The sequence below is a fragment of the Leptinotarsa decemlineata genome, unplaced genomic scaffold, assembly GCF_025532065.1.
Source record: "Leptinotarsa decemlineata unplaced genomic scaffold, Ldec_3_MD MMD2_tig00000035_RagTag_RagTag, whole genome shotgun sequence".
NCBI classification, from domain to species: Eukaryota; Metazoa; Arthropoda; class Insecta; order Coleoptera; family Chrysomelidae; genus Leptinotarsa; species Leptinotarsa decemlineata.
The window spans coordinates 11,649,996-11,672,992 of record NW_027412540.1 but is presented as its reverse complement, the minus strand read 5'-3'; the positions used below and the strand labels follow the sequence as shown (position 1 = coordinate 11,672,992).

At 34.7% G+C, this 22,997-nt stretch overlaps 1 protein-coding gene across 1 annotated transcript in view; it reads left to right on the top strand.

Annotated features, from left to right (window-relative positions):
- Tmc (Transmembrane channel-like) overlaps positions 1 to 21,363 on the top strand; it is a 68,307-nt gene extending 46,944 nt beyond the window's left edge. The window contains exons 6-12 of the mRNA XM_074171889.1: positions 1,914 to 2,162; positions 3,064 to 3,133; positions 7,200 to 8,245; positions 8,297 to 8,524; positions 11,040 to 11,340; positions 16,143 to 16,374; positions 20,431 to 21,363. Of these exons, the coding sequence (XP_074027990.1) occupies positions 1,914 to 2,162; positions 3,064 to 3,133; positions 7,200 to 8,245; positions 8,297 to 8,524; positions 11,040 to 11,340; positions 16,143 to 16,374; positions 20,431 to 21,233 (2,929 nt within the window). The 3' untranslated portion in view covers positions 21,234 to 21,363. The remainder of the gene's footprint in view (positions 1 to 1,913; positions 2,163 to 3,063; positions 3,134 to 7,199; positions 8,246 to 8,296; positions 8,525 to 11,039; positions 11,341 to 16,142; positions 16,375 to 20,430) is intronic.
- Positions 21,364 to 22,997: the final 1,634 nt, after the last annotated feature.

The window sequence follows — 22,997 nt, the reverse complement described above, 5'->3', positions numbered from 1 at the left end:
TTCAAATAACTGTAGAGTAGTCGCTTTGCTATCAGTGATATCAAAAATCATGGAAAAATCTGTAAACCACCATATTCTTAAATATTTGGAAGGATCCAACATCTTGAGCGATCATGGCTTTCGGAAACATAGATCAACAGGCGACCTTCTATCGTATGTCACCCATATTTGGAATAACGCAATCGAGAAACGTGGAGAATCAAGAGCTGATATTTCTTGAGCCTTCGACCATGTGTGGCATGAAGGTTTGCTGGCCAGGCTACGAAGCTATGGCTTGTCGGATCATTTTTATGTATGGCTGTTCAGCTTCCTGATAGAACGTTCCCTGTAAGTGGCCGTCGATGGATATTTCTCGAATAATTTTACCATCAACGCTAGTGTTCCCCAGGGATCTATATCGTCTTCAATCCTCTTTCTATTGGGGAAAAAACAAGAAACCAATATATTGCTTTGCTGACGACAACACACTTGTTTTGTCATTCCATTTGGATTCCAGGACATCAGCGGATGAATGAATATCTTCACCGTCAGCAAAAAGTTGCATATATTAATGAGGATCTACAAGTAATTTCGAATTGGGGTGAAAGTAACCACATTCATTTCAATGCCACACAAACCCAGGCATCGGTTTTCTCCAGAAAGATAACTGTCTCCTAACTGGATATAAAAATGTCAGGTCAGACAATTCCACTTTCTGGTTCGGTAAGTTTGTTGGGGGTCAAAATGGACACCAATATGTTTTGGCACAATCATGTCGCCGGCATTGCAAAAGCCGCTTCTATGGAGTAACGTTCTTATATATGGAGCTCCGCCCCTAACCATACCCTGTAGCTGCTGGATTCCATCCAGAGAAGAGCCATCCGCCTGACTGAAGACGTGAACATCACTTGCAACCTTGATAGTCTGAAAAATCGAAAAAAGGTTGGAGATTTGTCTCTTTTCTATAGATCCTTTCACGGGAAGTGTTGAAGTGACTTGGCACATTTTATTACACCATGAACGATACATATCAGAAATGCATGACAGACTGTGACTGCTCATCGTTTCAAGGTTCAACTCAGCACAGCCTGAACTTCACTGTTCAAGAACCCTTCCATTTGGAGAACTGCTGTTATATGGAATACATTTCCTGAGAAAGTTTTCCAAATGAATTTAATCTCCAGTGATTCAAATCCAATGTGAATCACTGCCTTCGCACAGGCACCGATCTTAGAGCGCCTCAAGGATTTTCTTGTAATGCTTGTGTTCTGTCTTAAAAAAAACTCACCTAATCATCCACCCTTGCTTCGTACGAGTGCAATCAAAAGTTATAATTTTATAGTGAAATATAATTCATATCCACGGCTTACAAATTTAATAAATATAGAAACATTCAGTCATGAATGCAATACCGTGTAGATCGTTCACACCGCGACACTTTTTAATTTCGAACATTCTTATACAGCATAACTTCTGAACGAAAGTTCCATTTTGATAATTTGAAGAGAAGTTCTTATGTATTTCATAAACCTTGATTATGAAACTGTTTATTTGGATAGGGATTAGTTTCATGACAAGAATGTTGTCATCTTTCGACTCTACCCACGATTTGATTAGCTCATTTGAATAAAAAGTTGTATTCCTGTCTTAACGATAATAACATATCATGATGAGCTTGACGATGAGTAGGTACTAGAAACATGTTTGACATATCATTTTATGCATCATAAGTAATTTTTGCAGCGATCGCTAAATAAATGCTTCTTCAGACAAATTATTGACACTACTGCTGTTTATTGAACATGAAGTATCGCTGATATTCCTCGCTGAAAATGTCATAGTAATGAATTCAAATTAAATTTTGTGTGTTTGTCACTTGTACCATTTTTATGAAATCTGACTATAACTGTGAATTCATATGGTTCCTTTTTCAGTTGGAAAGTCATAGGATGCAGAGTTTTCGTTAATCTGATCGTACTGGGACTGCTATCGTTGTCAGTTTATTTGATAATCATAGTAGTTGATCGATCAAACCAGTCGGATTCTCAAAATAATTTCTGGAGGAAAAACGAAACATCTTTTGTGATTGCTTTGATCACTTTCTTCTTTCCGATGATTTTCGAGGTTTTAGGTCTTTTGGAACAGTATCATCCAAGGAAACAGCTCAGGTTACAACTAGCAAGGTGAGCGATGTGATCTGATAGTATAGTTTATTGATCATTAACTGGTGTACATAACATTGTGAAATATCATGTTGACTCAACCAACAACTTTTCATTTCACATCACATATATAATAGAGGTGGAAAATATCCATCTCAAAATTATTTTATGAAGCAATAATTACATCGTGTACTGTTTTGTGTTCAGACAAATTGTTTTTGAGTAATAGATTTCTCAGTCAGTTTAAAAAGTTGAATATATTAATTATTTTATCTTCTGCTGGTTCTGTTTGGGTTTATACGATTTTGTGCCTATATATAATAATCGCAAATATTACGTAGCCCGTTGTTGCTGAGTTTATGAAAATATCACTTCTTGAAGAATTGCAAGATATATTTTTTCAAGATAGCTATTGGAAGTGACGTACCGGAAATTTAAAAATTGTTTTTGTAGGCAGTTTTATAAAAAATGAGAACCAATTTCCTTTTTTCTTTTCAACAATAATATCGTATTATTTCTTGTAAGTATTGAGTTGAAGTTTCACAATTTGTGAAAAACCTGTGAAATTATATTTTTCGACAAATCGTTTATGTTTCATACGTCTTTTGAAATCCACAGGATGGAGTGTGTAGTCTGTAATAACTTCAAATTAGTGGGAGTACTAGTAGTTAGTACTAACTACTGATACTTTTTACTTTGTACCTACCACGAATGAAATCGATTGTTTACCAATTTGAAATTACTTCAAACATATTGCTTCTTTTTTGACCCTAGCTGTTTCGATTTTATCGTTCATTCATATAATTTTTCATTTAATTGATGATAGAAATCCTCACAGACCTGAATCTACAGTATTTTGTTGAACGTCATATTTTCCAATAGTTGAAAATTTATTATCTATTATATTATCTCAACTTTACAGGATAATGGTTCTCAACCTGCTCAATTTGTACTCCTTGATTTATGCACTGGCTGAGAGGATAAGTGGTATGGTAAGTTTAAATTTTATTTTCTAAAAATGATGAATTATTTTGGTAATTTGCTTTTGCAAGTTACAAGACAAAAAAATTGTTAATCAGGTTACTCATGAAATTTGATCAGCAGAATAATATATGTATTCTTTTGACCTTTCCAGCAAAAAACCATTTTGTTCAGTTTCATTTACTGAAATTGTATTATAGGAATATACTTACTGAAATAATTCCTGAACGTAAAAATCCAAAATCACGGGGGTATTCAATCAGTTTTCAATTTTCCAAATTTTCCACCAAAAGCAATTAAGAAGTGCCAGATAAAGCAGTCTGGAAACCTGGATAGAATAATTGATAATTTGTTTCCAATACTAGTTATCATTTGTAGATTCATATAATTATCAATAAGATCCATAATTGAACCCGTAATCTGTTGAAATATGTATCTCCGTTAACCAGCTGATATTTTAAATCATTCTAAAACTTTGGGATGAATGGTAAAATTTTCAATTAGTAGAGTTCACTCAGCAATTTAGATTCCAAAAACCAAAAAAAGAATACTATTATTTCTTCATCATCCCATCCGAAGCCGGTAGCATTAATTTCGAAGCAATGCCATGTCTAGAACGGCCGCGAGCGCACGTCGAGTTGAGCACGGCACAATTGATCTATCACGACCAGCGGCGGTTGATGTTAATTTTTTTAGGGGATGATCTACAACAATACTGTATTGCCTGAGAATACTCATATATCTTGACAAAAATGAAATGTGGAATGTGGAAATGTGGAAGAAATGTGTATGAAAATTTACATACAATGAATTCTGAGTACAGTGCATGGTCCTGTACATCTGTTTAAAATCTGTTTAAAATCTGTTTTTCCGTTAACCAGCTGTCGCACCCCTACGAACGACAACCCTCAGAAGTCGAAACTTGTGCGAGCTAAGGATTAACGAGGTCTTACCTTTTAACGTGTGATTCCTAACACGGGTTGGACGATAGCAAGTGAAGATCGATCGTTCAGACTAGGGCTTGAACCACCGACCAACACGGCAGTCAATTCGAGTGAGTGAACAAAGCACCCATGCCGAACCGCTTGGCTATCGACCGATCCATTACTCTTCTAAACTATTAACGTAATGGCCAGTACAGCTACAGCTTTCTATGGTAAATGAAAATTGTCATTGTTCGATAAATACTGCAAATAGCATACGGAGCCAGTATATTGGAAAACAAAAGGGAACTCAGCGCATTAGGAATAGATGAAACCGACCTGGTTTTCGGTGAAGTCTCTGCCTTCTGAATCCTCAACTTCCTCTACTGATTGCTGAGTAGCTTTAGAATAGTCTTGCCAGTATCGCATGAAGAATGATGAAAAAACGGTTTTTAACGAATTCTCATTTCAGGGAGATTCACTCGCGAACCTGTGTGTCCTCTTTCTTTGCGTATCTCTTCCACATCAACATCGCACGTGCGTATGAGGAAAGTGTCACTAGTGATGACAATAATAATAATATCAAACATAATGGCATCACCTGGTCCCTTAAAGGTGAATACCGATCATTCATAATTCCTAACATAATATTGTCTAATATAATGAGGAATAAAATTCAACAGGTCATCTCTGAAGTCACTACGAGGCAGCTTTAGCTACCTTCATCACATTCGAGTTCAGTATCCGAGATAGATGATAATTCAATGAATGAATTTGATATATTCAAAAGCAGGAAAAATTCATGGACGAAGCACTCAAATAATAATGAAACTGCATACACGTGTTTCTAGCTCATTAGCTGTCATCAGTACAGTATAGCTAAATGCAAGGTTACGCAATACTTGGTCGCTGAAACAACACAAATGCACGAAGTCATCAACAGAAGCCAGCCGCACTTTGTGGTTTCGGTCAGGTCATCTTGTGTTAAAGATTTCCCTGAAGTCAACACGAGGCAGCTTCATCGATTATTGAACTTGGATGAGCTGCGTATTGAGCTGCGCTTTTTGGCCTGGATGGTTACAGGTCATCTGTGAGGATCAGGTTAGCGTCGACTGGCTTGCTGGTGTAAATGACATCTTGCAACCGTGGAAGGGCGCTACTCTGAAATGCGTCACAGAGGACTTCCGAAGCAACATATCTGTGTTGCTTACCTACCTGACGGAGGCAGTCACAGACTGACTTCTGATCAGGTACTCACTAGATTAAGGAAAATGAACCGTGGTCTGTCAACCTTGGAGTGGACTATGCTCCACAAGGAATATTCAGGCCCTGGTCAAACGTGGACCTTCGCTGTTGACGATGGATCCATGGCCGTGTGGGCGAGGATGGGTTTCAGACCACATTTTAGTTTTGGGCAAGTCTTAATCCGCCGTAAAACCCGGGCACCCTCCCAGCAGGAAACTACTCAACCGAGTCACTCTAATGTACCCGTTAGAGTGATTAAAGCGGGTACGAGTGGAGAAAAGTTCAATTAAACCTTCACCCAAACGTAGTGGTAAACCAGCGGCTCACACCCATCTCAAGAATGGCAAACCAGTTGGTTCTCAGGAGACGACTCGTAAAGAAAACCAGGGAAAAAGGCTGGACTTTGCTCTTCGAAAGCGGAAATCGTCTCGTCAAAGGGATCCAAAAAAATCAGCAGGCAAGTCAGAGACGGCAAGTGTCCTCACCTCATCATCTGAGCCTACTCATTCCTCGATCTTCTAGGATTGGCTCACTCCAAGGCGTTCATTCACCCTTCGTAGCTTGATACCAAACAGTTGTTGGACTACAGTAGGGATGAACTACGATGTCTAACAGGCATTCTCACAGGACTCTGTCATTTGAATCATCATATGCAGAGACTGACACTGTCGAAAGACAGTGTGTGTCGCCTCTGTTTGGAAAATGATGAATCAGCAGAACACATACTTTGTGCCTGCCCCGCTGGAGACCGAATCAGGTTCTTAGAGTTTGGCAGAGCCGTATTCTTACCATCTAATCTGAAAGACCACTCACCATTCAAACTAATCGGATTTGTTAAGAAGCTGGTCGAGTGTGAATGGGTGTGAGCCACCATGAACCTTTGCAGGTTACGGTGAAGGGTCGAATATACCCACTTACTTTGGACCCAACCTAACCTAACCTAACCTAATCTGACAGCTAATGAGCTAGAAATACGTGTCTGGGGTTTGCTTATTTTTTTGAGTGTTTCGTCCATGAATGCTTTTGATTATATCAATTCATAAAAAAAAAATTCAAGTCAATTCGACGTTGATCTCATTCAAAAATTCGATTTTCTATATGAATAACACAGGAAAAATATGTTTTTGGTTCCAACTCGATTTTTAGGTATTGAAATTTTTGTTTTAGAAAAAATGAATATAAAGCTTTCGTAAGATATTGAATTTTCTAGAAAAATATCTCTCCCATCGAAAGATTTTGAGCTGTTAAGTTGGACAAGTGAATGTTAATAATCAGTGGTACCAAATTTTCTTTAAATTGGAATTTTTAGATATTACAATGAATATCATTCACAATAAATGCTACTGAGTAACTGAATTGTTAATTTTAGAAACGACACAGCATCTATCGTGAATAATATTAACCGTGAGATTGAAAATTTCTGACTTCAAGAAAATTTGGTTTCAATTATTATCAACATTCCCTTTGCAGCTCTACAACTCAAAAACCGTTGATTGGAGAGTGTTTGCTCAAATGAACTTTTTATAGCTAATTCAATTTACTGCAAAAGCTGCATACTATTTTTTCTAACAAAAATTGTTCATACCAAAAATCGAGTTGGAACCGGAAAAAATGTTTACCGTTTTATTTATATGTGAAATCGAATTTTCGATATAGCGAAAACTCTGATCGACTCATGTTTTTTTTTTTTTCGACGGGAGTACTTTTTTTTTTCTATTTTCAGTTAGTACCGGGAAAAAATATCTCCCGAAAATGAAACACCCTAATATACGTAATTTTGTCTTTCGAAGCTTCCCCGATATACAAAACTATTTTCCAAAACAATTATCGGAATTCCAGTAAATAATCTCTTCTTTGATTTCTTACCAAAAAAAGTATGATTTTAAAAATTTTTTCATTTCAATTTCAGACAGAAAAATTGGAATTCGAATGGAATGTAACTCAAGCACTTAATAAATCGTCAATCATGTATAACCCTCCCAGTCCAAATATGACAATGTATTATAACGAAACATGTCTGCCTTGTGATGAGTATCAGCCTGCTGAACTAATTGCAGAGAGTTTAATATCTGAGCTGCGCAGGAACATTTCTGTTGAACCTCTTCAAGTCTCATTAAAATTACAGCATAGTATAAATGATTTGGTGACGATGGTATTTGCTTCGAACGATACCCTTTCAGATGTAAGTAACGGAACAATTTGGGAAAATTTTGGATATCTCCTGGAAGGACTCGGAATGAACATAACGCAAAATGGTACTTTCTTGGAATACTGGAATGGAACGTTTCCGGTAAATTTCACAAAACTTGGAAATGAATCATTTCTGAATGACACTCTCGAATTCTATCCTGAAAGGAATGGCACAGACCTTCAGCAATTGTTTATGGATTATTTAACATACATTCTGTATTCCGTAGATGACTTGTACACCACTACGATTTCTTATAACTCAACAATTGCAGATTCCGATTATGATGATACAACTGTGGTACCATATTATAATTACACCAGTTCAAATCAATATGATGCATCGATAACAATGGCTTTGTCCACTTTCCAAAGTTTTCTTGAAAACTTCAGTTCAACTGTGCTCCCATCTATGCAAAATACCACAGAACTCACTACTTTTTTGAAACTCCCAAGTTCTACAGACCTCAATTTGTTTACGGAACCTACTGAGTATGTAGACCCTACTGAAGTTTATCGATTCGAAACTTCAACCGATACTTCAGACCTACACACAAATCCAAATATACCAACATGTGTAGGTTGCAGAAAAGTATGGATAGCATATAAGCTGAACTATACCAAAAAATCTGAGTTAAGAAATCTATGCTGGGAGACCATGTTTGGGCAAGAACTTGTCAAGCTCACGGTGACAGATTTGTTTATGTCAATATTACCAACCTTGGGAATGGAATTTTTCAGGGGTATTTTTGTGAGAGTAATGAATAAGTATGGGTGGTAAACAAGCAAGAAAATGTATTTTATTGAATTATATTGCAGATGTTGGTGTTGGGACCTTGAGAAAATATTTCCACAATATGCTGATTTCAAGGTTGCAGAAAATATTTTGTCACTCGTGAATAATCAGGGTATGGTATGGATGGGAATGTTTTTCTCTCCAGGAATTGTAGCTTTGAATGTAGTGAAGTTATATACACTGATGTACTTCAGAGCATGGGCCGTTTTGACTTGCAACTCACCTCCAGAAGTTATATTTCGGGCATCTAGGTAATATTTTTCTTCAAGTGATTGATTTCGTGAAATACAATGATGTAATAGTTCTTTTTGGAAAAATAAAGTGAATCATATATTTGAAGACAGAATAAGAGATAAAAAATTATTTATTATTGATGATGTCCTGTTGTTTTTTTGTGTAATTGACGACTTGTTCATTTTGAGGAAATTCATTATCACTTCAATGAAATGAATAGACACACTTTATCTGATATCCACTAGTGGAAACTCCACTAATGGAAATTAGACAAAAGTGTTTTCGTGTATTTTATTTATTTTATAAGTGTTCGGACTTTCATTACCTGATATGATATAAATTGATTTGAAAAAATAAGTTTGAATTATAGTAAGCAAAAAAAATTGAAATTATAATGGAATAAAATACAAACAACAACCAAAAACTAAAAAAAACATTACCACGAGATGAAAATTGAAAAATTATTAACAAGAAAGATTTCAAACCAAGTTACTTGACGACTTTTTGATTGTTAGTACAACTGGACGTATTCCTTCAAGATCTGACTATTTATGGGTCATTCGAGTGCTTTCACCTATCCCATTTTCCCCCTCCCGCTTCATTAGTTTCAGCGGAAGCTGACCATTTGACGAGAGTTGGTCGTGTTCCGCTTGATTAGAAGTTTCCATATGTTACGTATATCTACGCTAGCTTGACTATTGGACAACATATATGCGGCTTAAATTTCTCCTGAACCAGTGTTCTTCCTTGTTGATGATTTTAGCTTGAGCCTACTTGATGTTATGTTGATAAGTCAAAATATTCTCTGCTATTTCTGATTTGCTGGTTCTCCTCGCTGTGTGTGTTTCTTATGCTCGGCAATGCAAACTTTCAATGGCCTCTTAGTTCCACCGATGTATCATTCTCCGCACTCGCAGGGTATCCGGTAAATGCAATTCTTGGAATCGTAGTCCACGTTTGGTGGCCTGGTTTTTGTGAGGCTGCTACGGATAGTGTTCCCATGTTAGAAGCAGGTTCTAATGTTATATTTGGACCCAATCCTTCTTATCCATTTCGACAATCCTCTGATGTAGACGATCTAAATGACCTTCAACGAAATGGTTACTCCAAAGTGATGATGAAACAAGCTTCAGCTGAAAGACAGCAATAGCTCCACAAGGAGGAGAAGCCGCCACAACCAGTACTTGTACTTCCCCACATCATCGTCTATTTTTTTTAAATTTTTTGGTTGTTGTTTGTATTTTATTTCATTGTATTTTGTTTTTTTTGCTTAATATAATTGTTATTGTGATCATGTGGTTTTTAATAACTTTTCTCGCAATTCTTTTCGAACAAACTCAATTTTTCTCGCTTATAATACCATAGCTTCACACATATCATGGTTGTTGGTAAATAAACCGCGCATGAATTTAAATAAAAAGTATTCCAAACATGATTCACGTAGATTTTGTTACCAATGATAGCACTTCAATAAAAATGATAAAAATGAATAGAAATACCTACTTCAAATTTTTCCGTCACAAATGAAATTACTTTTTGAACTACTAATTCAGAAAGTATGTTTTTGAGAATGACTGAGGATGCAAACATAAGGAATGGAATGACTGAGGGTGCAAACATGAAGAATGAAATAACTGAGGAGGCAAACGTGAAGAATGAAAGGTACACCTGAAACTTCCGAAGAAGAAAAAATTCAACACAAACACTTTCCAAACACACTTGACTCGCAACACTATTCATAACTTACTTCCCACCAACCAAGTTGGCTTTGTTTAGTCTTCAGATCATCCCCTGATGATACTAACTTGGTTAATGAAACGTCTTGAAAAGAGTTTTGCTGTATGACAGTTGTGTTTATGTTAGGTGAATCAATTAAATTGATGTTTCGATTTGAGACAAACATAAATATATTTTTTGTTTGTCATGTCCTGGAATTTTTTAATGTACAATATGAGAATAACACATGTGAGAAACTAAAAATTTGAAAATATTCAATTGTCTTGAAAAAAACTCTCCTGGGAAAAACTGCTTCTCACATACAATTCTATTGATAATCATTATATTCAGTAAAAGTTCTTTTTTTAATTCTCACAATTTTTTTGAACCTCATTGAATGTTATGAAATTAATTTATTCTTGAAAATCCGTAACTTATTAAAATGAAGCTTTATTGTGAGATTTGCTCTGAGTAGTTAAAAAATCGCGACACCTATTTCACTATACAACAGCTTCATTTAAATACGTCTGAGGAAGCAACACATCTTGCATTCAGTGGAAATCACAAACTAAGGTGATCGATTGATGATCATTTTATTTTGTACAGATTCATATGGAATATAGGATAGAGAAAATTACTTTTGTCTATTTTCCACTGAGGTTTTTATTTGTTAAACCATTCTCAAGTTGACTATATTTGCTTTAATAATTCAACCAAGCGTTTCTCCTGTTCATTTTTCATTTCTGTTGAGCTCAACTATTTCTCAAATATGTTTGATGAGTGTGTTAACTAATATTTTTCTTTTTTCTGTTGAAGGTCCCATAACTTTTATTACGCCTTATTACTGATGATGCTTTTTTTATGCGTTCTTCCTGTGGGATACACAATTGTTTGGATTCGACCTTCTTGGCACTGTGGTCCATTCAGCAAATATAAGAAAATATTTCATATTTTTACTGAAACAATCAAGGAAAACAGTCCGGAACGATTTAGGAAAGTACTGGATTATATTGCATCACCTGGTATAGTTATTCCGCTACTTGTTTTGCTGACTCTCATTATTTACTACTTGATTTCACTGACTAGTGCTTTGAGAGAGGCTAATGATGACCTTAAGGTATTACTAATATGATATGATTAAGTGTTTCAGTTAAAGAAATCTGATCATTTTCTAATATTAAACTTGATGACACTTCTGAAACAGAACTTGAGAAATTCCTTATTCAAATAATCAGTTGAATTTTTCAAATATCTTGTAACACTGAATAGCTTGTATCAAGTCATATATAACAAATTATGTCAGTTTCATTCATTACTGCAGAGAATGACGAGAATGACCTAAATTAACGGAAAATGATACAAATTGATGGCGGAAGTTCATCATGAAAAATTAGAAATTAAAGTTTATATGTTTTTAACCACATTCATTTGTGACTAATGTTACTGCAGTTTCGTCCTATAAGGACATTTACATACAATTACAATAAACTGAAAATAAATCATAATGTTAACCCCTATATATCTACTCTGCGTACTGACAGAGGTCCCCAACTCAATTGAGTATCTGACATTTGATGACCTGTGACAATGTGGATATGCTAATTTGAGAACTGGTGAGAGAACTAGATGGATTTAATTCAGCAGATTACATCCATAACACCATCTGACCTGAAAGACCACTCACCATACAAACTTATCGGCTTCGTTGAGAAGCTGGGTCTATTTGGTCGAGTGTGAATAGAAGTGAGCCACAGTAAACCCTTGCGGGTTGCGGTGAAGGATCGAAAAGACCCACTCATTATGGACCTAACCTAACCTTACCTACATCCGCAATGCTTATGCTCATGCATTTCCAAGGTGCTTGCATAGTGCAAAATTTTCGTATCGTTTAGATTCGGGAAATTGTGGTTGCATTTCAAGGAATGGTTTGAAAACGTCGAATCATTTTTACTTAGTCTGAAGGACCTTTCATGTTCACACTATTATGGCATACCTAAATCAGAGTTGCTTACTGTTCAACAACGAATTTTATAAACAGGATTCAGGTTCACCAATAGGATCACCTCTTAGTCCACTTCTAGCAGACTTATTCATGAATAGCATGGAGACCACTATAGTAAATTTCGACCTGGGTAATGTATTCATTTTTGGTACAGATGTGTAAAGGATATTCTTTCCTGTTTCAGACGTACTACACGACAGCTAAACCAATTTATGACATTTATGAATAATCTCAACAGAAATATACAGTTATGAACTCGAAACAAAGATGAAAAAACATATTAATTTCCTAGACATGACCATTACACATAATCAGAATAAATTCGAGTGCAATGTGATTATTTCCAACACGACAGTCATAAATTAGCAGCCTACAATTCAATGTTGCACAGCCACCTTTATCTGCTAATCCAGATAGGAAAATTTGAATGATTATACAGATAGAATATAATAACGGTTTCGACACATATACATATTTTGGTAAAAAGAAAACAGAGACAATTGGGAATATTTTCAGAAAAAACAATGTGGAAGTAGAATTCAGACCACATCCCAGGTTATCTGATTTCCTTTTTTTAATGCCAAAGATAAAGTGGCCAAGATGGAGAAATCTGGACGTTTGTTTGAAGGTAGTTGACAATGTTTCGTGGTGCATTTCATCAGTTCGGACCTCCATTGTCTAATATGATATAAAATAATTTGAAATCCCTGAAAGAACCTGTGTAAAATTAAAAATATGAACTGAGAAATAACAATTTTATTAGGCAAAAAACTAAAACTACAATAAAATAACATATAAGCAACAATAAAAAAAAATAAAAAAAGAACTATCAACAGGAGCTGAAAAATTTGAAAATTATTAACAAGAAACGAAAATTGAAACTGAAGACGATTGTAGATACTAACAATCGAAACGTCGAGAAGTAACTTGATTTGGAACCTTTTAATTTTATATTTTTCAATTTTCGTTTCTTGTCAATAATTTTTTAATTTTTCAGCTCATGTTAATAGTTAATTTTTTTTTAATTCTTTTGGTTGTTGCTTGTATGTTATTTCATTGTTATTTCAGTGTTTTGCTTAATGAAATTGTTATTTTTCAGCTAATCGTTTTAATATTTAACAGATTCTTTCAGGAATTTCAAATTAATTTATATTATATTAGACAATAAAATATACAGTTAATATGCTTGAGTTCCCAGAGTGTAATAGTGTTTAAGTGTTTATGTGGGATAGTGAAATTTTTCAAAATCTTTATGCTAAACATGGAAGGTCCTTCTTACTAGGTAAAAATTATTCGACGTTTTCAAACCATTTCTTGGAATGCAACCACAAGTTCCCGAATCTAAGCGATACGGAAATTTTGCAATATGCAAGCGAGGATGCAAAAAGTAAAAACATAGAAGGTTTTTTTTCTCATTTTTGGGAAAAATTATATTTTTTCTGAATTACCACATATCTGTAAATTGTCGGAAATAAAAGACGAAAACTATATTCATTCTCTTAACTCTCAGCTCAACTTATCTTGTTTTATCCTGACATCAGAATCTATATCAGACATTTACAAAAATATACTTTTTCTTCCCGTTTTGAGTTTGTTGCATGTTATAATTCTCTAAGTTGAAATATGATTCTTCTTCTTGTTTAATCTAGTTTCCAATGTAATACTAATCTCATATATGTTCTCAAACCACATAAATATACAAAATCTGAAATTATTATTAGAAAAACATTTTCAAGTGACGAGTTATATAGGATAATTTTATTGAACAGCTATATAGTATGGAAATACCAATGAACATGGAAACAAATAAAATCGAGACAAAATATTTAGACCATCCATCCTGAATATAACATATCTCATGTATCTATCGTATTATCTGAAATCAATATTTTCTATTTTGCCAAAAATTACTGGTATTTGCATTCATCGTATGTTGAGTAATGAACAAAATATACCGAATACTTTCGTGATCTATAATATGTAAAGTCATTTTGTATTTTGTATCATGTATTGTACATTGAATAAACATTTCTATTATATATTACACATCAATATAGAGAATTTTGACTGCAGTCCTTTCTTGTTCTTGACGTACCTAATAATCTTCGGGAAAATAATGTTTCATAACTCGTACATTATCAGTAGGAAACAATGGCGACGACATCTTTCCTTACGAAAATGTCATTCATGAGGTCAATAAAAACTCAATCTTCAATATCAAAGATTAACGAGGCTCCTCAAAGCGGTCAGTTACAATAATTGGGGAGCCCAAGCGGGAATTGTACCCGGTTAAGTACCTCCACCAAATATGAGCCTCATATATAAGGCCGCCCGTGAAGGATAAAGGATCAGATTAGTGAAAAAAATTGATCATCAGAAATTCTCGAGCGCGTCAGATTGAGATAGGTTGAGTTAATTACATGCTGAAAAGTGTATATTCCAGTAATCTGAAAATTTGAGAGTGACGTAAAGAAAGGGAAGGGCAGCAAAGTTGTAAAAAAATAACGTAATTTCGACATTTTCGAGCGTAGCTAATTTTTTTCATTTTGAAGGAACTAATTCAAGGATAACGATTATCTGACGATTTTCGCAAACCAAAATAACAAAAATTCATCGATAAAGTTTAATGCGTGCAGCTGTGTGATACCTATATTTCCCTCTCCGAGTTTCTATTCTTCTTTCACTTTTTCTCTTTCTATTACTCTCTCACTCCGTCTCCACTCTGAATTCTGTTGCCATGACGCCACCACAGCTGATCACAGAGACTCTTTCGTGATGAAGAAGGATTAAAGAAGAAAAAGTTTAATTTTTTGAGCATTTTTGAAAATTTATTTTCTTATGAATACAATTATTCTGCTTGAAAAAAATACACTTATTTATTTGCATACTATTTCCTGAGCTTCTCAATTATTCAAGTTCAATGATTTGAAAAAAAAATTTAACAAAAATTGTCAGATTAGGCGAATCCCTCTAGATAATCGTCAGATTATGAGACAACACGTCTAGAAAATGAAGATAAACCATATATATCTTAATCTGATGTGTATTTCAAAATAGCGAATTTTTTGTTGCACTTAACACCCCCGAGCTCGAATGAATTTTTTTCTTTTTACTTTCAACCCTTACATACAACCACCCGCATCATGCAAACGATCAGATTAACATATGAACGTTATTGAAAATACGTAGGACATTGATGCTATCAATATCTGACGCGCTTGAGTATGTCCATGCAACAGTATTTTTTTACATATTCAAAAATCTATAGCCGCTTTCCCCACCGATGAAAAGGTATATATTATATAACGTTTTTTCTTCTTATCATCTAAGCTTTGCAACCTGATATGTCTCTATGACGCTCGAGTAAATCCCCATTTTGCATCGTGGGCTCCCCTACTACAAAGTCGAGCTTCGACATATAATTGATTTTCAAGGATTGAGCTCCCTCTTGATTCCATAGATGACGACTTCGTAAGTGATGTCGTCGTCGTGTTCTTTAAGCTCAGCTGAGTCCAGCAATGCATTCGTGGTTCAGCGTAACACCACCGATTAAACTGGTCGACTGGTCGAAATAGCGTCGTCTGCTATTGGATCGAAAATGTGTTGTATTTGGTCTGTAGTTTTCAACGCATAGATTATCTTTGAAAATTATTATATATACTTCTCTTCATAAGATTCAGTTGATTGTGATAATATGAGCAAATGGTACCTAGAAAGTTTCTGAGGTCATACAAAGGATTTTGTTAGGACTTACTGATTTACCAAGTGAATTCTCACCATCTTTCTCTCTCTCTATTCCTTCTCTTCTCCCTTCTTCCTCTCACCATCTCTCTATCCCCCTTTATATTCTCTTCCTAAACTCTGATTGTTTCATGAAAATTCAAAAATTCAAACACATCTCGTGGAATTGATTTCAGATCCAATTACGCAGGGAGAGAACTGAAGAGAGAAGAAAAATGTTTCAAATGACGGATAGACGAAGGAGGGTTGGATCTGGTGAATCTAACGATTTATCGAATACTCCTTTCAGTAAATGGAAAAAAGTTCTTGGGGATTTGCCAAGCGGAAAAAGTTTGGATGAAACACCGAAACCAGATCCAGAAGATATTCCAGAACAAGTGAAAGAGGAAAATGGCAATAAGAGCAGAGGTAAATTTCTATTATTGAAAATTCTATATCGTAGTGATAATTTATTATACATCCAATGAAATTATTTTCGAATCCTACTTACTATACTTATACAAAGTTTCTTAGGAATTACTATTATTCCAAAAATTCGTCGAAATAAAATAGCATAGAAATAGAATAGAAATAACAATAGCAAAAAATACGTAAGTTTATTATTGCAGTATTATCGAAAGTTTCCTGATCAGTTCATTGACTGTACAACTTTTTGTAGGAATTTCATATGAGCTCTGAATTAGAAGATAGAAAATCAGTTTGAAGTTTGTAGTCAGTACTAACTCATCTTCTCGCAACAATATCGTCTAAATTTTGAAAATCTTTCACTGGAGAAATATCACAGGTTTATGATATCAATACATTTGAGGTACTTTCAGGTGGAGTCTTCAAAAGCCAGCTGTAATATATGAAAAAAGTTAGGAATTTTACTAGTTTGAACTTCCATTGACTAATACGATATAATATGATTTCAAATCTCTGAAAGAACAAATAAAATTGATATGAATAGAACTAATCAATACAGTTTATTGTATGATTTTCACTATAAAGGGTTTTACAAAAACCGCGACACGTGTTTTGCTATACAATAACTTCCTCAAGCGTATACTGAAAGTTACTTCTGAATTATAACCATTCTATACTCTAACAGAGTCTAACATATTACCTGAGGAGTTCAGATATGAATTCATTAACTACATGAATGAGTTTTTCGAAAGTACCGTAAATATACTTAACTATTTTTAGATTCAATAATGGCGAATCATTCATTTCAGTTTGATCATTGAAGTTTGACCTTTCTTCTGGGAAGTGTCCGATATTTTATATACGTCAAACTGGAAGAACGTTCAAAGGCCGCATTATGGAACAGAAAAATAGTTTCCAGAATGGAAGTAAATGGGTGGCATATGTGGAATTCATTTTTCCATTCTGAAAACTATTTTTGTGTTCCTTTATGCAGGCTTCACACGTTCTTCCTGTTTGACGTATATAAAACATCGGACATGACCCACATGATTATTTATACACTTCCAATTTTTCTGAAACTGAACTTTTATTCTTGTTATTCTTAATATGCATGCCTAAGTTGTTGTTGGTTTTGACAGCAGTATTTACATCTCTGATGTGCAGAAAATCTGAAATATTTGTAGTGGGTTGGCCTAAGTAGGTTAACGTTCTATCACTTTTATCCTCTTGTCTTCGAATTGGGTAAACTTCCTCCAAAGCTTGGCTATATAACTTTTTTGATAATGGAGAATGTATTAGACTGCTATCGTTATCATTGTTGACGATTATTTGTTGATTATGTTCAGTTCTTTATTAAAATTTACTTCTGACAAGTGCACATTTATCATTCTGTAGAGCATATTGTTGATAGCTGCTACTTTGTGCTGATACGGATATTAATATTTATATGTGCCGGTTCACGACGAATTGAAAAATCATGTTTGTTGTTAACTTTTGTTACTGTCAAGTCCAATGAATTTATAGAGTCGTCTCTCTACATCTCCATTGTGGATGTGATAAGAGGGTGGGGAGAATTGATGAAATTCAAACACTTAGTCAACTCTCTGTTAGCTGTTCCTGTGAAACATACTGGGATATCATCCATATATATATATATATATATATATATATATATATATATATATATATATATATATATATATATATATATATATATATATATATATATATATATATATATATAAATACATGAAACTTCTCACCAGTGGGTAACGGTGTATTTTCCTCTCCAAATCATCCATGAAAATTGCTGCCAGAATAAGACTAAGTGGTTTTCCCATTATTAGACCTTTGCAGGATGAGTAGAAAAATTCATTGAATTGAAATGTCATTCTGTGACAAACAAACCGTAATTGTATCCATTGCTCAATATAACTGTTGGTTTTTGCTATTCATTTTGATCTTTAATTTTATTGGTTTTTTTCAGAGATTCCAAATCATATTAAATCACATTAGATAATGGAGGTCCGAACTGGTGAAATTCATCATGAAACATAGTCAACCACTTTCAAACAATGAAAGTATGAATTGACCGTATGAATAAATATAGTTTAACAAAAACTAAAAAACACGCTTTTAAAGAACATCGAACTAAAACGTTAGAAATATTTTTTTAAATAAGCTTTGAACAATAACGATCGAAAAATACTAGTATCATTGTGACAAAAGCGACAGGCGCTTGATATACAGAAAATATGGCACAAAGCGCCCACGCTTTCGTCACAATAATACTTATTTACAAAAAAAATATTTTCAACTTTTTAGTTCGATGTTCTTTAAAAGCGTGCTTTTCAGTTTTTTTTAACTATATTTATTTTCAACTTTTCAGTTCGATATTCTTTAAAAGCGTGTTTTTTAGTTTCTTAAACTATAGTTTTTATTTTGATTTTCTTTTGAACTACCTATCAAGAAGGTTACGTACAGCGCCATCTGCCCACGAATAGATCAACAAATATCATGTAGGTTACGACAGCGCCATCTGCCCGTGAATAGATCAACAAATATCAAGTAGGTTACGTATTGCGCCATCTGCCCGCGAATAGATCAAGAAATATCAAGTGGGTTACGTACAGCGCTATCTGCCCGCGAATAAATCAAGAAATATCAAGCGTGCGAATAGATCAAGAAATATCAAATAGGTTACATACAGCGCCATCTGCTCGCGAATAGATCAAGCACTTATGCCGATAATTCTATCAATACAGATACCGAGCTTGAGAGCAAACATGCATACAAACAATCATACATACATACATACATGCATACGTGCATACATGCATGCATGCATGTATGTATACATACATACATGTATGCTTACATACATAAATACATACAGGTGAAGCTAATATCAGGCGTTTAAAAAATATAATGATTTCTAATGATGATTTCTAATGATGCTAACCAAGTCAGCATCATTTCCTGTTGATGGTAACTTGGTAGCGAAAGGAGCATCTAGAGGTAGTAGTTTTGTTCCGGTGTGGGAAACGCGTTTCAATATATACTCATTTCATGCCAGAGCCGTCAAATTCTACTCATCAAAGAATAATTCATTTGGTGATTATCAAATTACTGAAATCATCATGGAATATCAGTGAAACTTCAATCTTATGAAACTGCATTTGAATTTTAAAATTTGGAGGTACCCCGAGACGGACGACATAGTTTATGAAAATTCTCTGATTATATGCTGTATATGCTGTATCTCTTGTACGACATAAGGCTATCTCTCAAATCACTTCACTTAAAGCGTATATTGGAATTGCGTCATCAGTTGGCGAATTATCGGTTGGGCCTCTCCTTTGGGCTGAACTTACCAGTTCACTTACCAGTAGAGATAGAGTTCTTCCTTCAAAGGATGCTACCAGACTGCCTGCCTGATTCTGCACCAGTTGCTCAGGTGAATGATGGATCAACTCATCAAAGCCATGCTGTTTTTTTCCTTCGATTAGTATAATTTCACTATTTCATTAGCATATGGCAAGTATGTTATAAAAAGAAGAACAGTAAAATATGATATAGACCTGTGTTATACATAAAAAAGCTTTGATTTTCAGTAGACATTGTGCGTAATATATAATTGAGATTACCTCAGTATTTTATTAATTGATTAGCAAATCGAAGAAAATTAAATTCAGCGTGCAAACTTTTCAAAATTCACATTCAATATAAAACCCTATCATCTCAGGTCGTTTCGTCGACCTCAGATGATAGGGTAGAAATTAACTTTTGGAAGGATATGATATTTGAATTACCATTTCAAATCTTGGTCTTATAAATGATTTGAAATTGTTCATCAAATATTTCGCCACCGTACAAAGCTACTCTGTATTCTATAAACCATCAGTCAAGGAAGTTTGGCATCTGCGTATTTCAAATTATTTTTCAAAATGATTCATGAATGTTAAATAGCCACTTGTGATATAAAACCTTCAGAAAAGATATTTGCATATTTATAAAATATGTATAAAATTTGTATTGTGATTTCTCTTCTCTTTACAGATTTCTTCACGAAATTGATAAAACGAGCTCTAGGAAAATCGTCAACATCTGAAGATGAGCCTAATGCTGAAGATGGAACCGACACTGAACAGCATGACTCATTGCCTTACGACACTATTTCATCAAGAAAAAGTTTGCATAGACCTCTCAAGCCTTCATTTTCCTGGGGAAAGACAGATTTTCAGACAGTTGCTACCAAGGCGATGCAATTGAACAAAAACAATCCAGATCCCAACGACAATAGAAATATTTCCGAACACAGTCAAATTGCGACTTGTGTCAGCAGACAGAATTCTGACTTAAGAAAAGACGTCCATAGGAGAAAATCAAATGTGACTAAAACAGAACCTTCATTTTCTGACAATACTAGACAGGACTCAGAATCATCTGTTTGGTCTGAGAACATTCCTGTGATAACTATTAGTAAAACTGAAAGTGCAGAAAACATCCTCAGTTCAAAAATCAGTGACTCGCAAAAAGTTGAGATTGACAAAGTCCCCCATCAACAACAATTCGCCCCAAAAATAAAATGTGCCCTCAAGAAACAAAGTACAGAAATTGATGAAGAAACAATCCGGTATTTCAATAAAAATATCGAAGAAAATAGAGCTGAAAATGAATTGATCAGGGCTTTAGCTCGAGATGAATCAGATGTGGAAAGTATTTCAACAAAGAAAAAGTTTTTGGACAATTTGGAAGAACCGTTAACTGATGTGTCGTCCTCTGAAGGTACTGAATATAGAGAAAGCAGTACTGACACTGTTCTACATACTCCAAAAACTGAAAAAATACACCAGAATTAACTGAACTTGATAATATATCAAAACCATTTCAATTTCAAAATAACTGTTGCTTTCGCCAATATTGAATGCTTTGTTATGCTTCCGAGATGGTTTCTGTAACTGAAAAGTAATAAAACGTGAACTGATATAATTTGCATTCTTTCACGCATAGTTCAATCTATGCTAGCTCACCCTTTTCAGTTTTCCCAGTCATCTCTTTTCTCTCCTGACCGTAGATGGATATTTGCTTCGATTCAGTGCACAATCAGTTTGACGTTCCAACGGAAACTTGAACCCCCTGTAAGTCAGAAACGGACGTGTAATCGAAAATTTCAACGGACACGTCACTTTTCATTTCTAGGGGGACTGATTCTGATATGAAAATCATACCCGAAACTTCACCACCCTGCGGTCAGCAATCACCCCACCTATTTCTCCGTATTTTTTTTCAGTGGCATAGGGGGTTAGGCATCATTTGAAAGTTCTTGTGTCCCTCTATTATTTTTTTAAAATTGGTTGATTCGTTATTGAGAAATTATGTGTTGAACGTTCAATTTAAGAAAAAACTGAAAATTTGCTGCCGCTCATTTTTATTGAGGAAATCAAAAAAAATAATATCGATGGCAACACAATCAACGGATAAAATGTTCGAAATGACATCCACCTAGTTTCATACTAATATACCAATACAGTCTACTTTTGAAAGCGTTCCTTACAATAATGAAGGTGTCCGGAGTCAGAAATCGGCATTCATAACTAATTCTCTTTTGCAGGTTTTCTAAATTTGTAGAATTCATTTAATTAGTAGTAGATGTTTTGAAATGGACGACACTGTTAGTTTTTTCTGCACTGTTAGTTTTTGTTTAATCTAGTTGTCTCAGAACAAAAAGTAGATAGTTGGCCACTGTCACTTCTTCACGAATTATTATTCAGTCATCCTTGTTCACTAAGTTCCAACATGGTTTATTCTACTGAAGAAAGAATAGAAGTTGTTGCAACCGACCTATTATCGAAATAATGAATGTGCTGAAGCTGCTGTAAGAATTTATAGTATATTGTATATTATACAATACATGTTTTTCAGACAAAAGTTCTTTCATGTTGAATGGTTAAGTGAATAGACATAAATGTCATAACTGGAGCGATGTGATTCCTCATTTGGTGATGGAAACATATTCACAAACTACACAAAATTTGAATGTCTAGGCCGGCATTCTTGGTAATCATATTGGTGTACCATTCTTCATTGAAGGTAATCTCAATGGAGATATATACTTAAATCTAGTACAAGACTGTGTAGATCCTATGATTACAGAAATTTCAAAAAATGATGACAATTCAGTAGAAAATGAAATAACATTCCAGCAGGATGGTGCACCCCCACATTTTAATATTCGGGTGAGACAGTTTTGGACGAACATTTTCCATTGCGTTGGATCGGCAGAAGGGGTCCAGTGAAGTGGTCAGCTGGATCACCTGATGGAATTCTTTCTGTGGGGACACCTGAAGTTGAAAGTGTATTCTACTGATCCTACAAATCTTGAAGACCTGCGACAGAGAATTGTTCGGGAATACCGACTGCTGACTGCAATAATAAGATTTATGTTAACGTATGGAGCCATTGCATGGGTACCAAAAGTTCTACAAGCAACGGCCATCCAAAAATTATACCAAATACAGCGAATGGCTTGTTTAAACATGACTGGAGCCATGAGAACAACACCAACCGCGGCAATGAAATCAATCATGGGCCTGACCCTTCTTGATCTGTACGTTAAGGAGGTA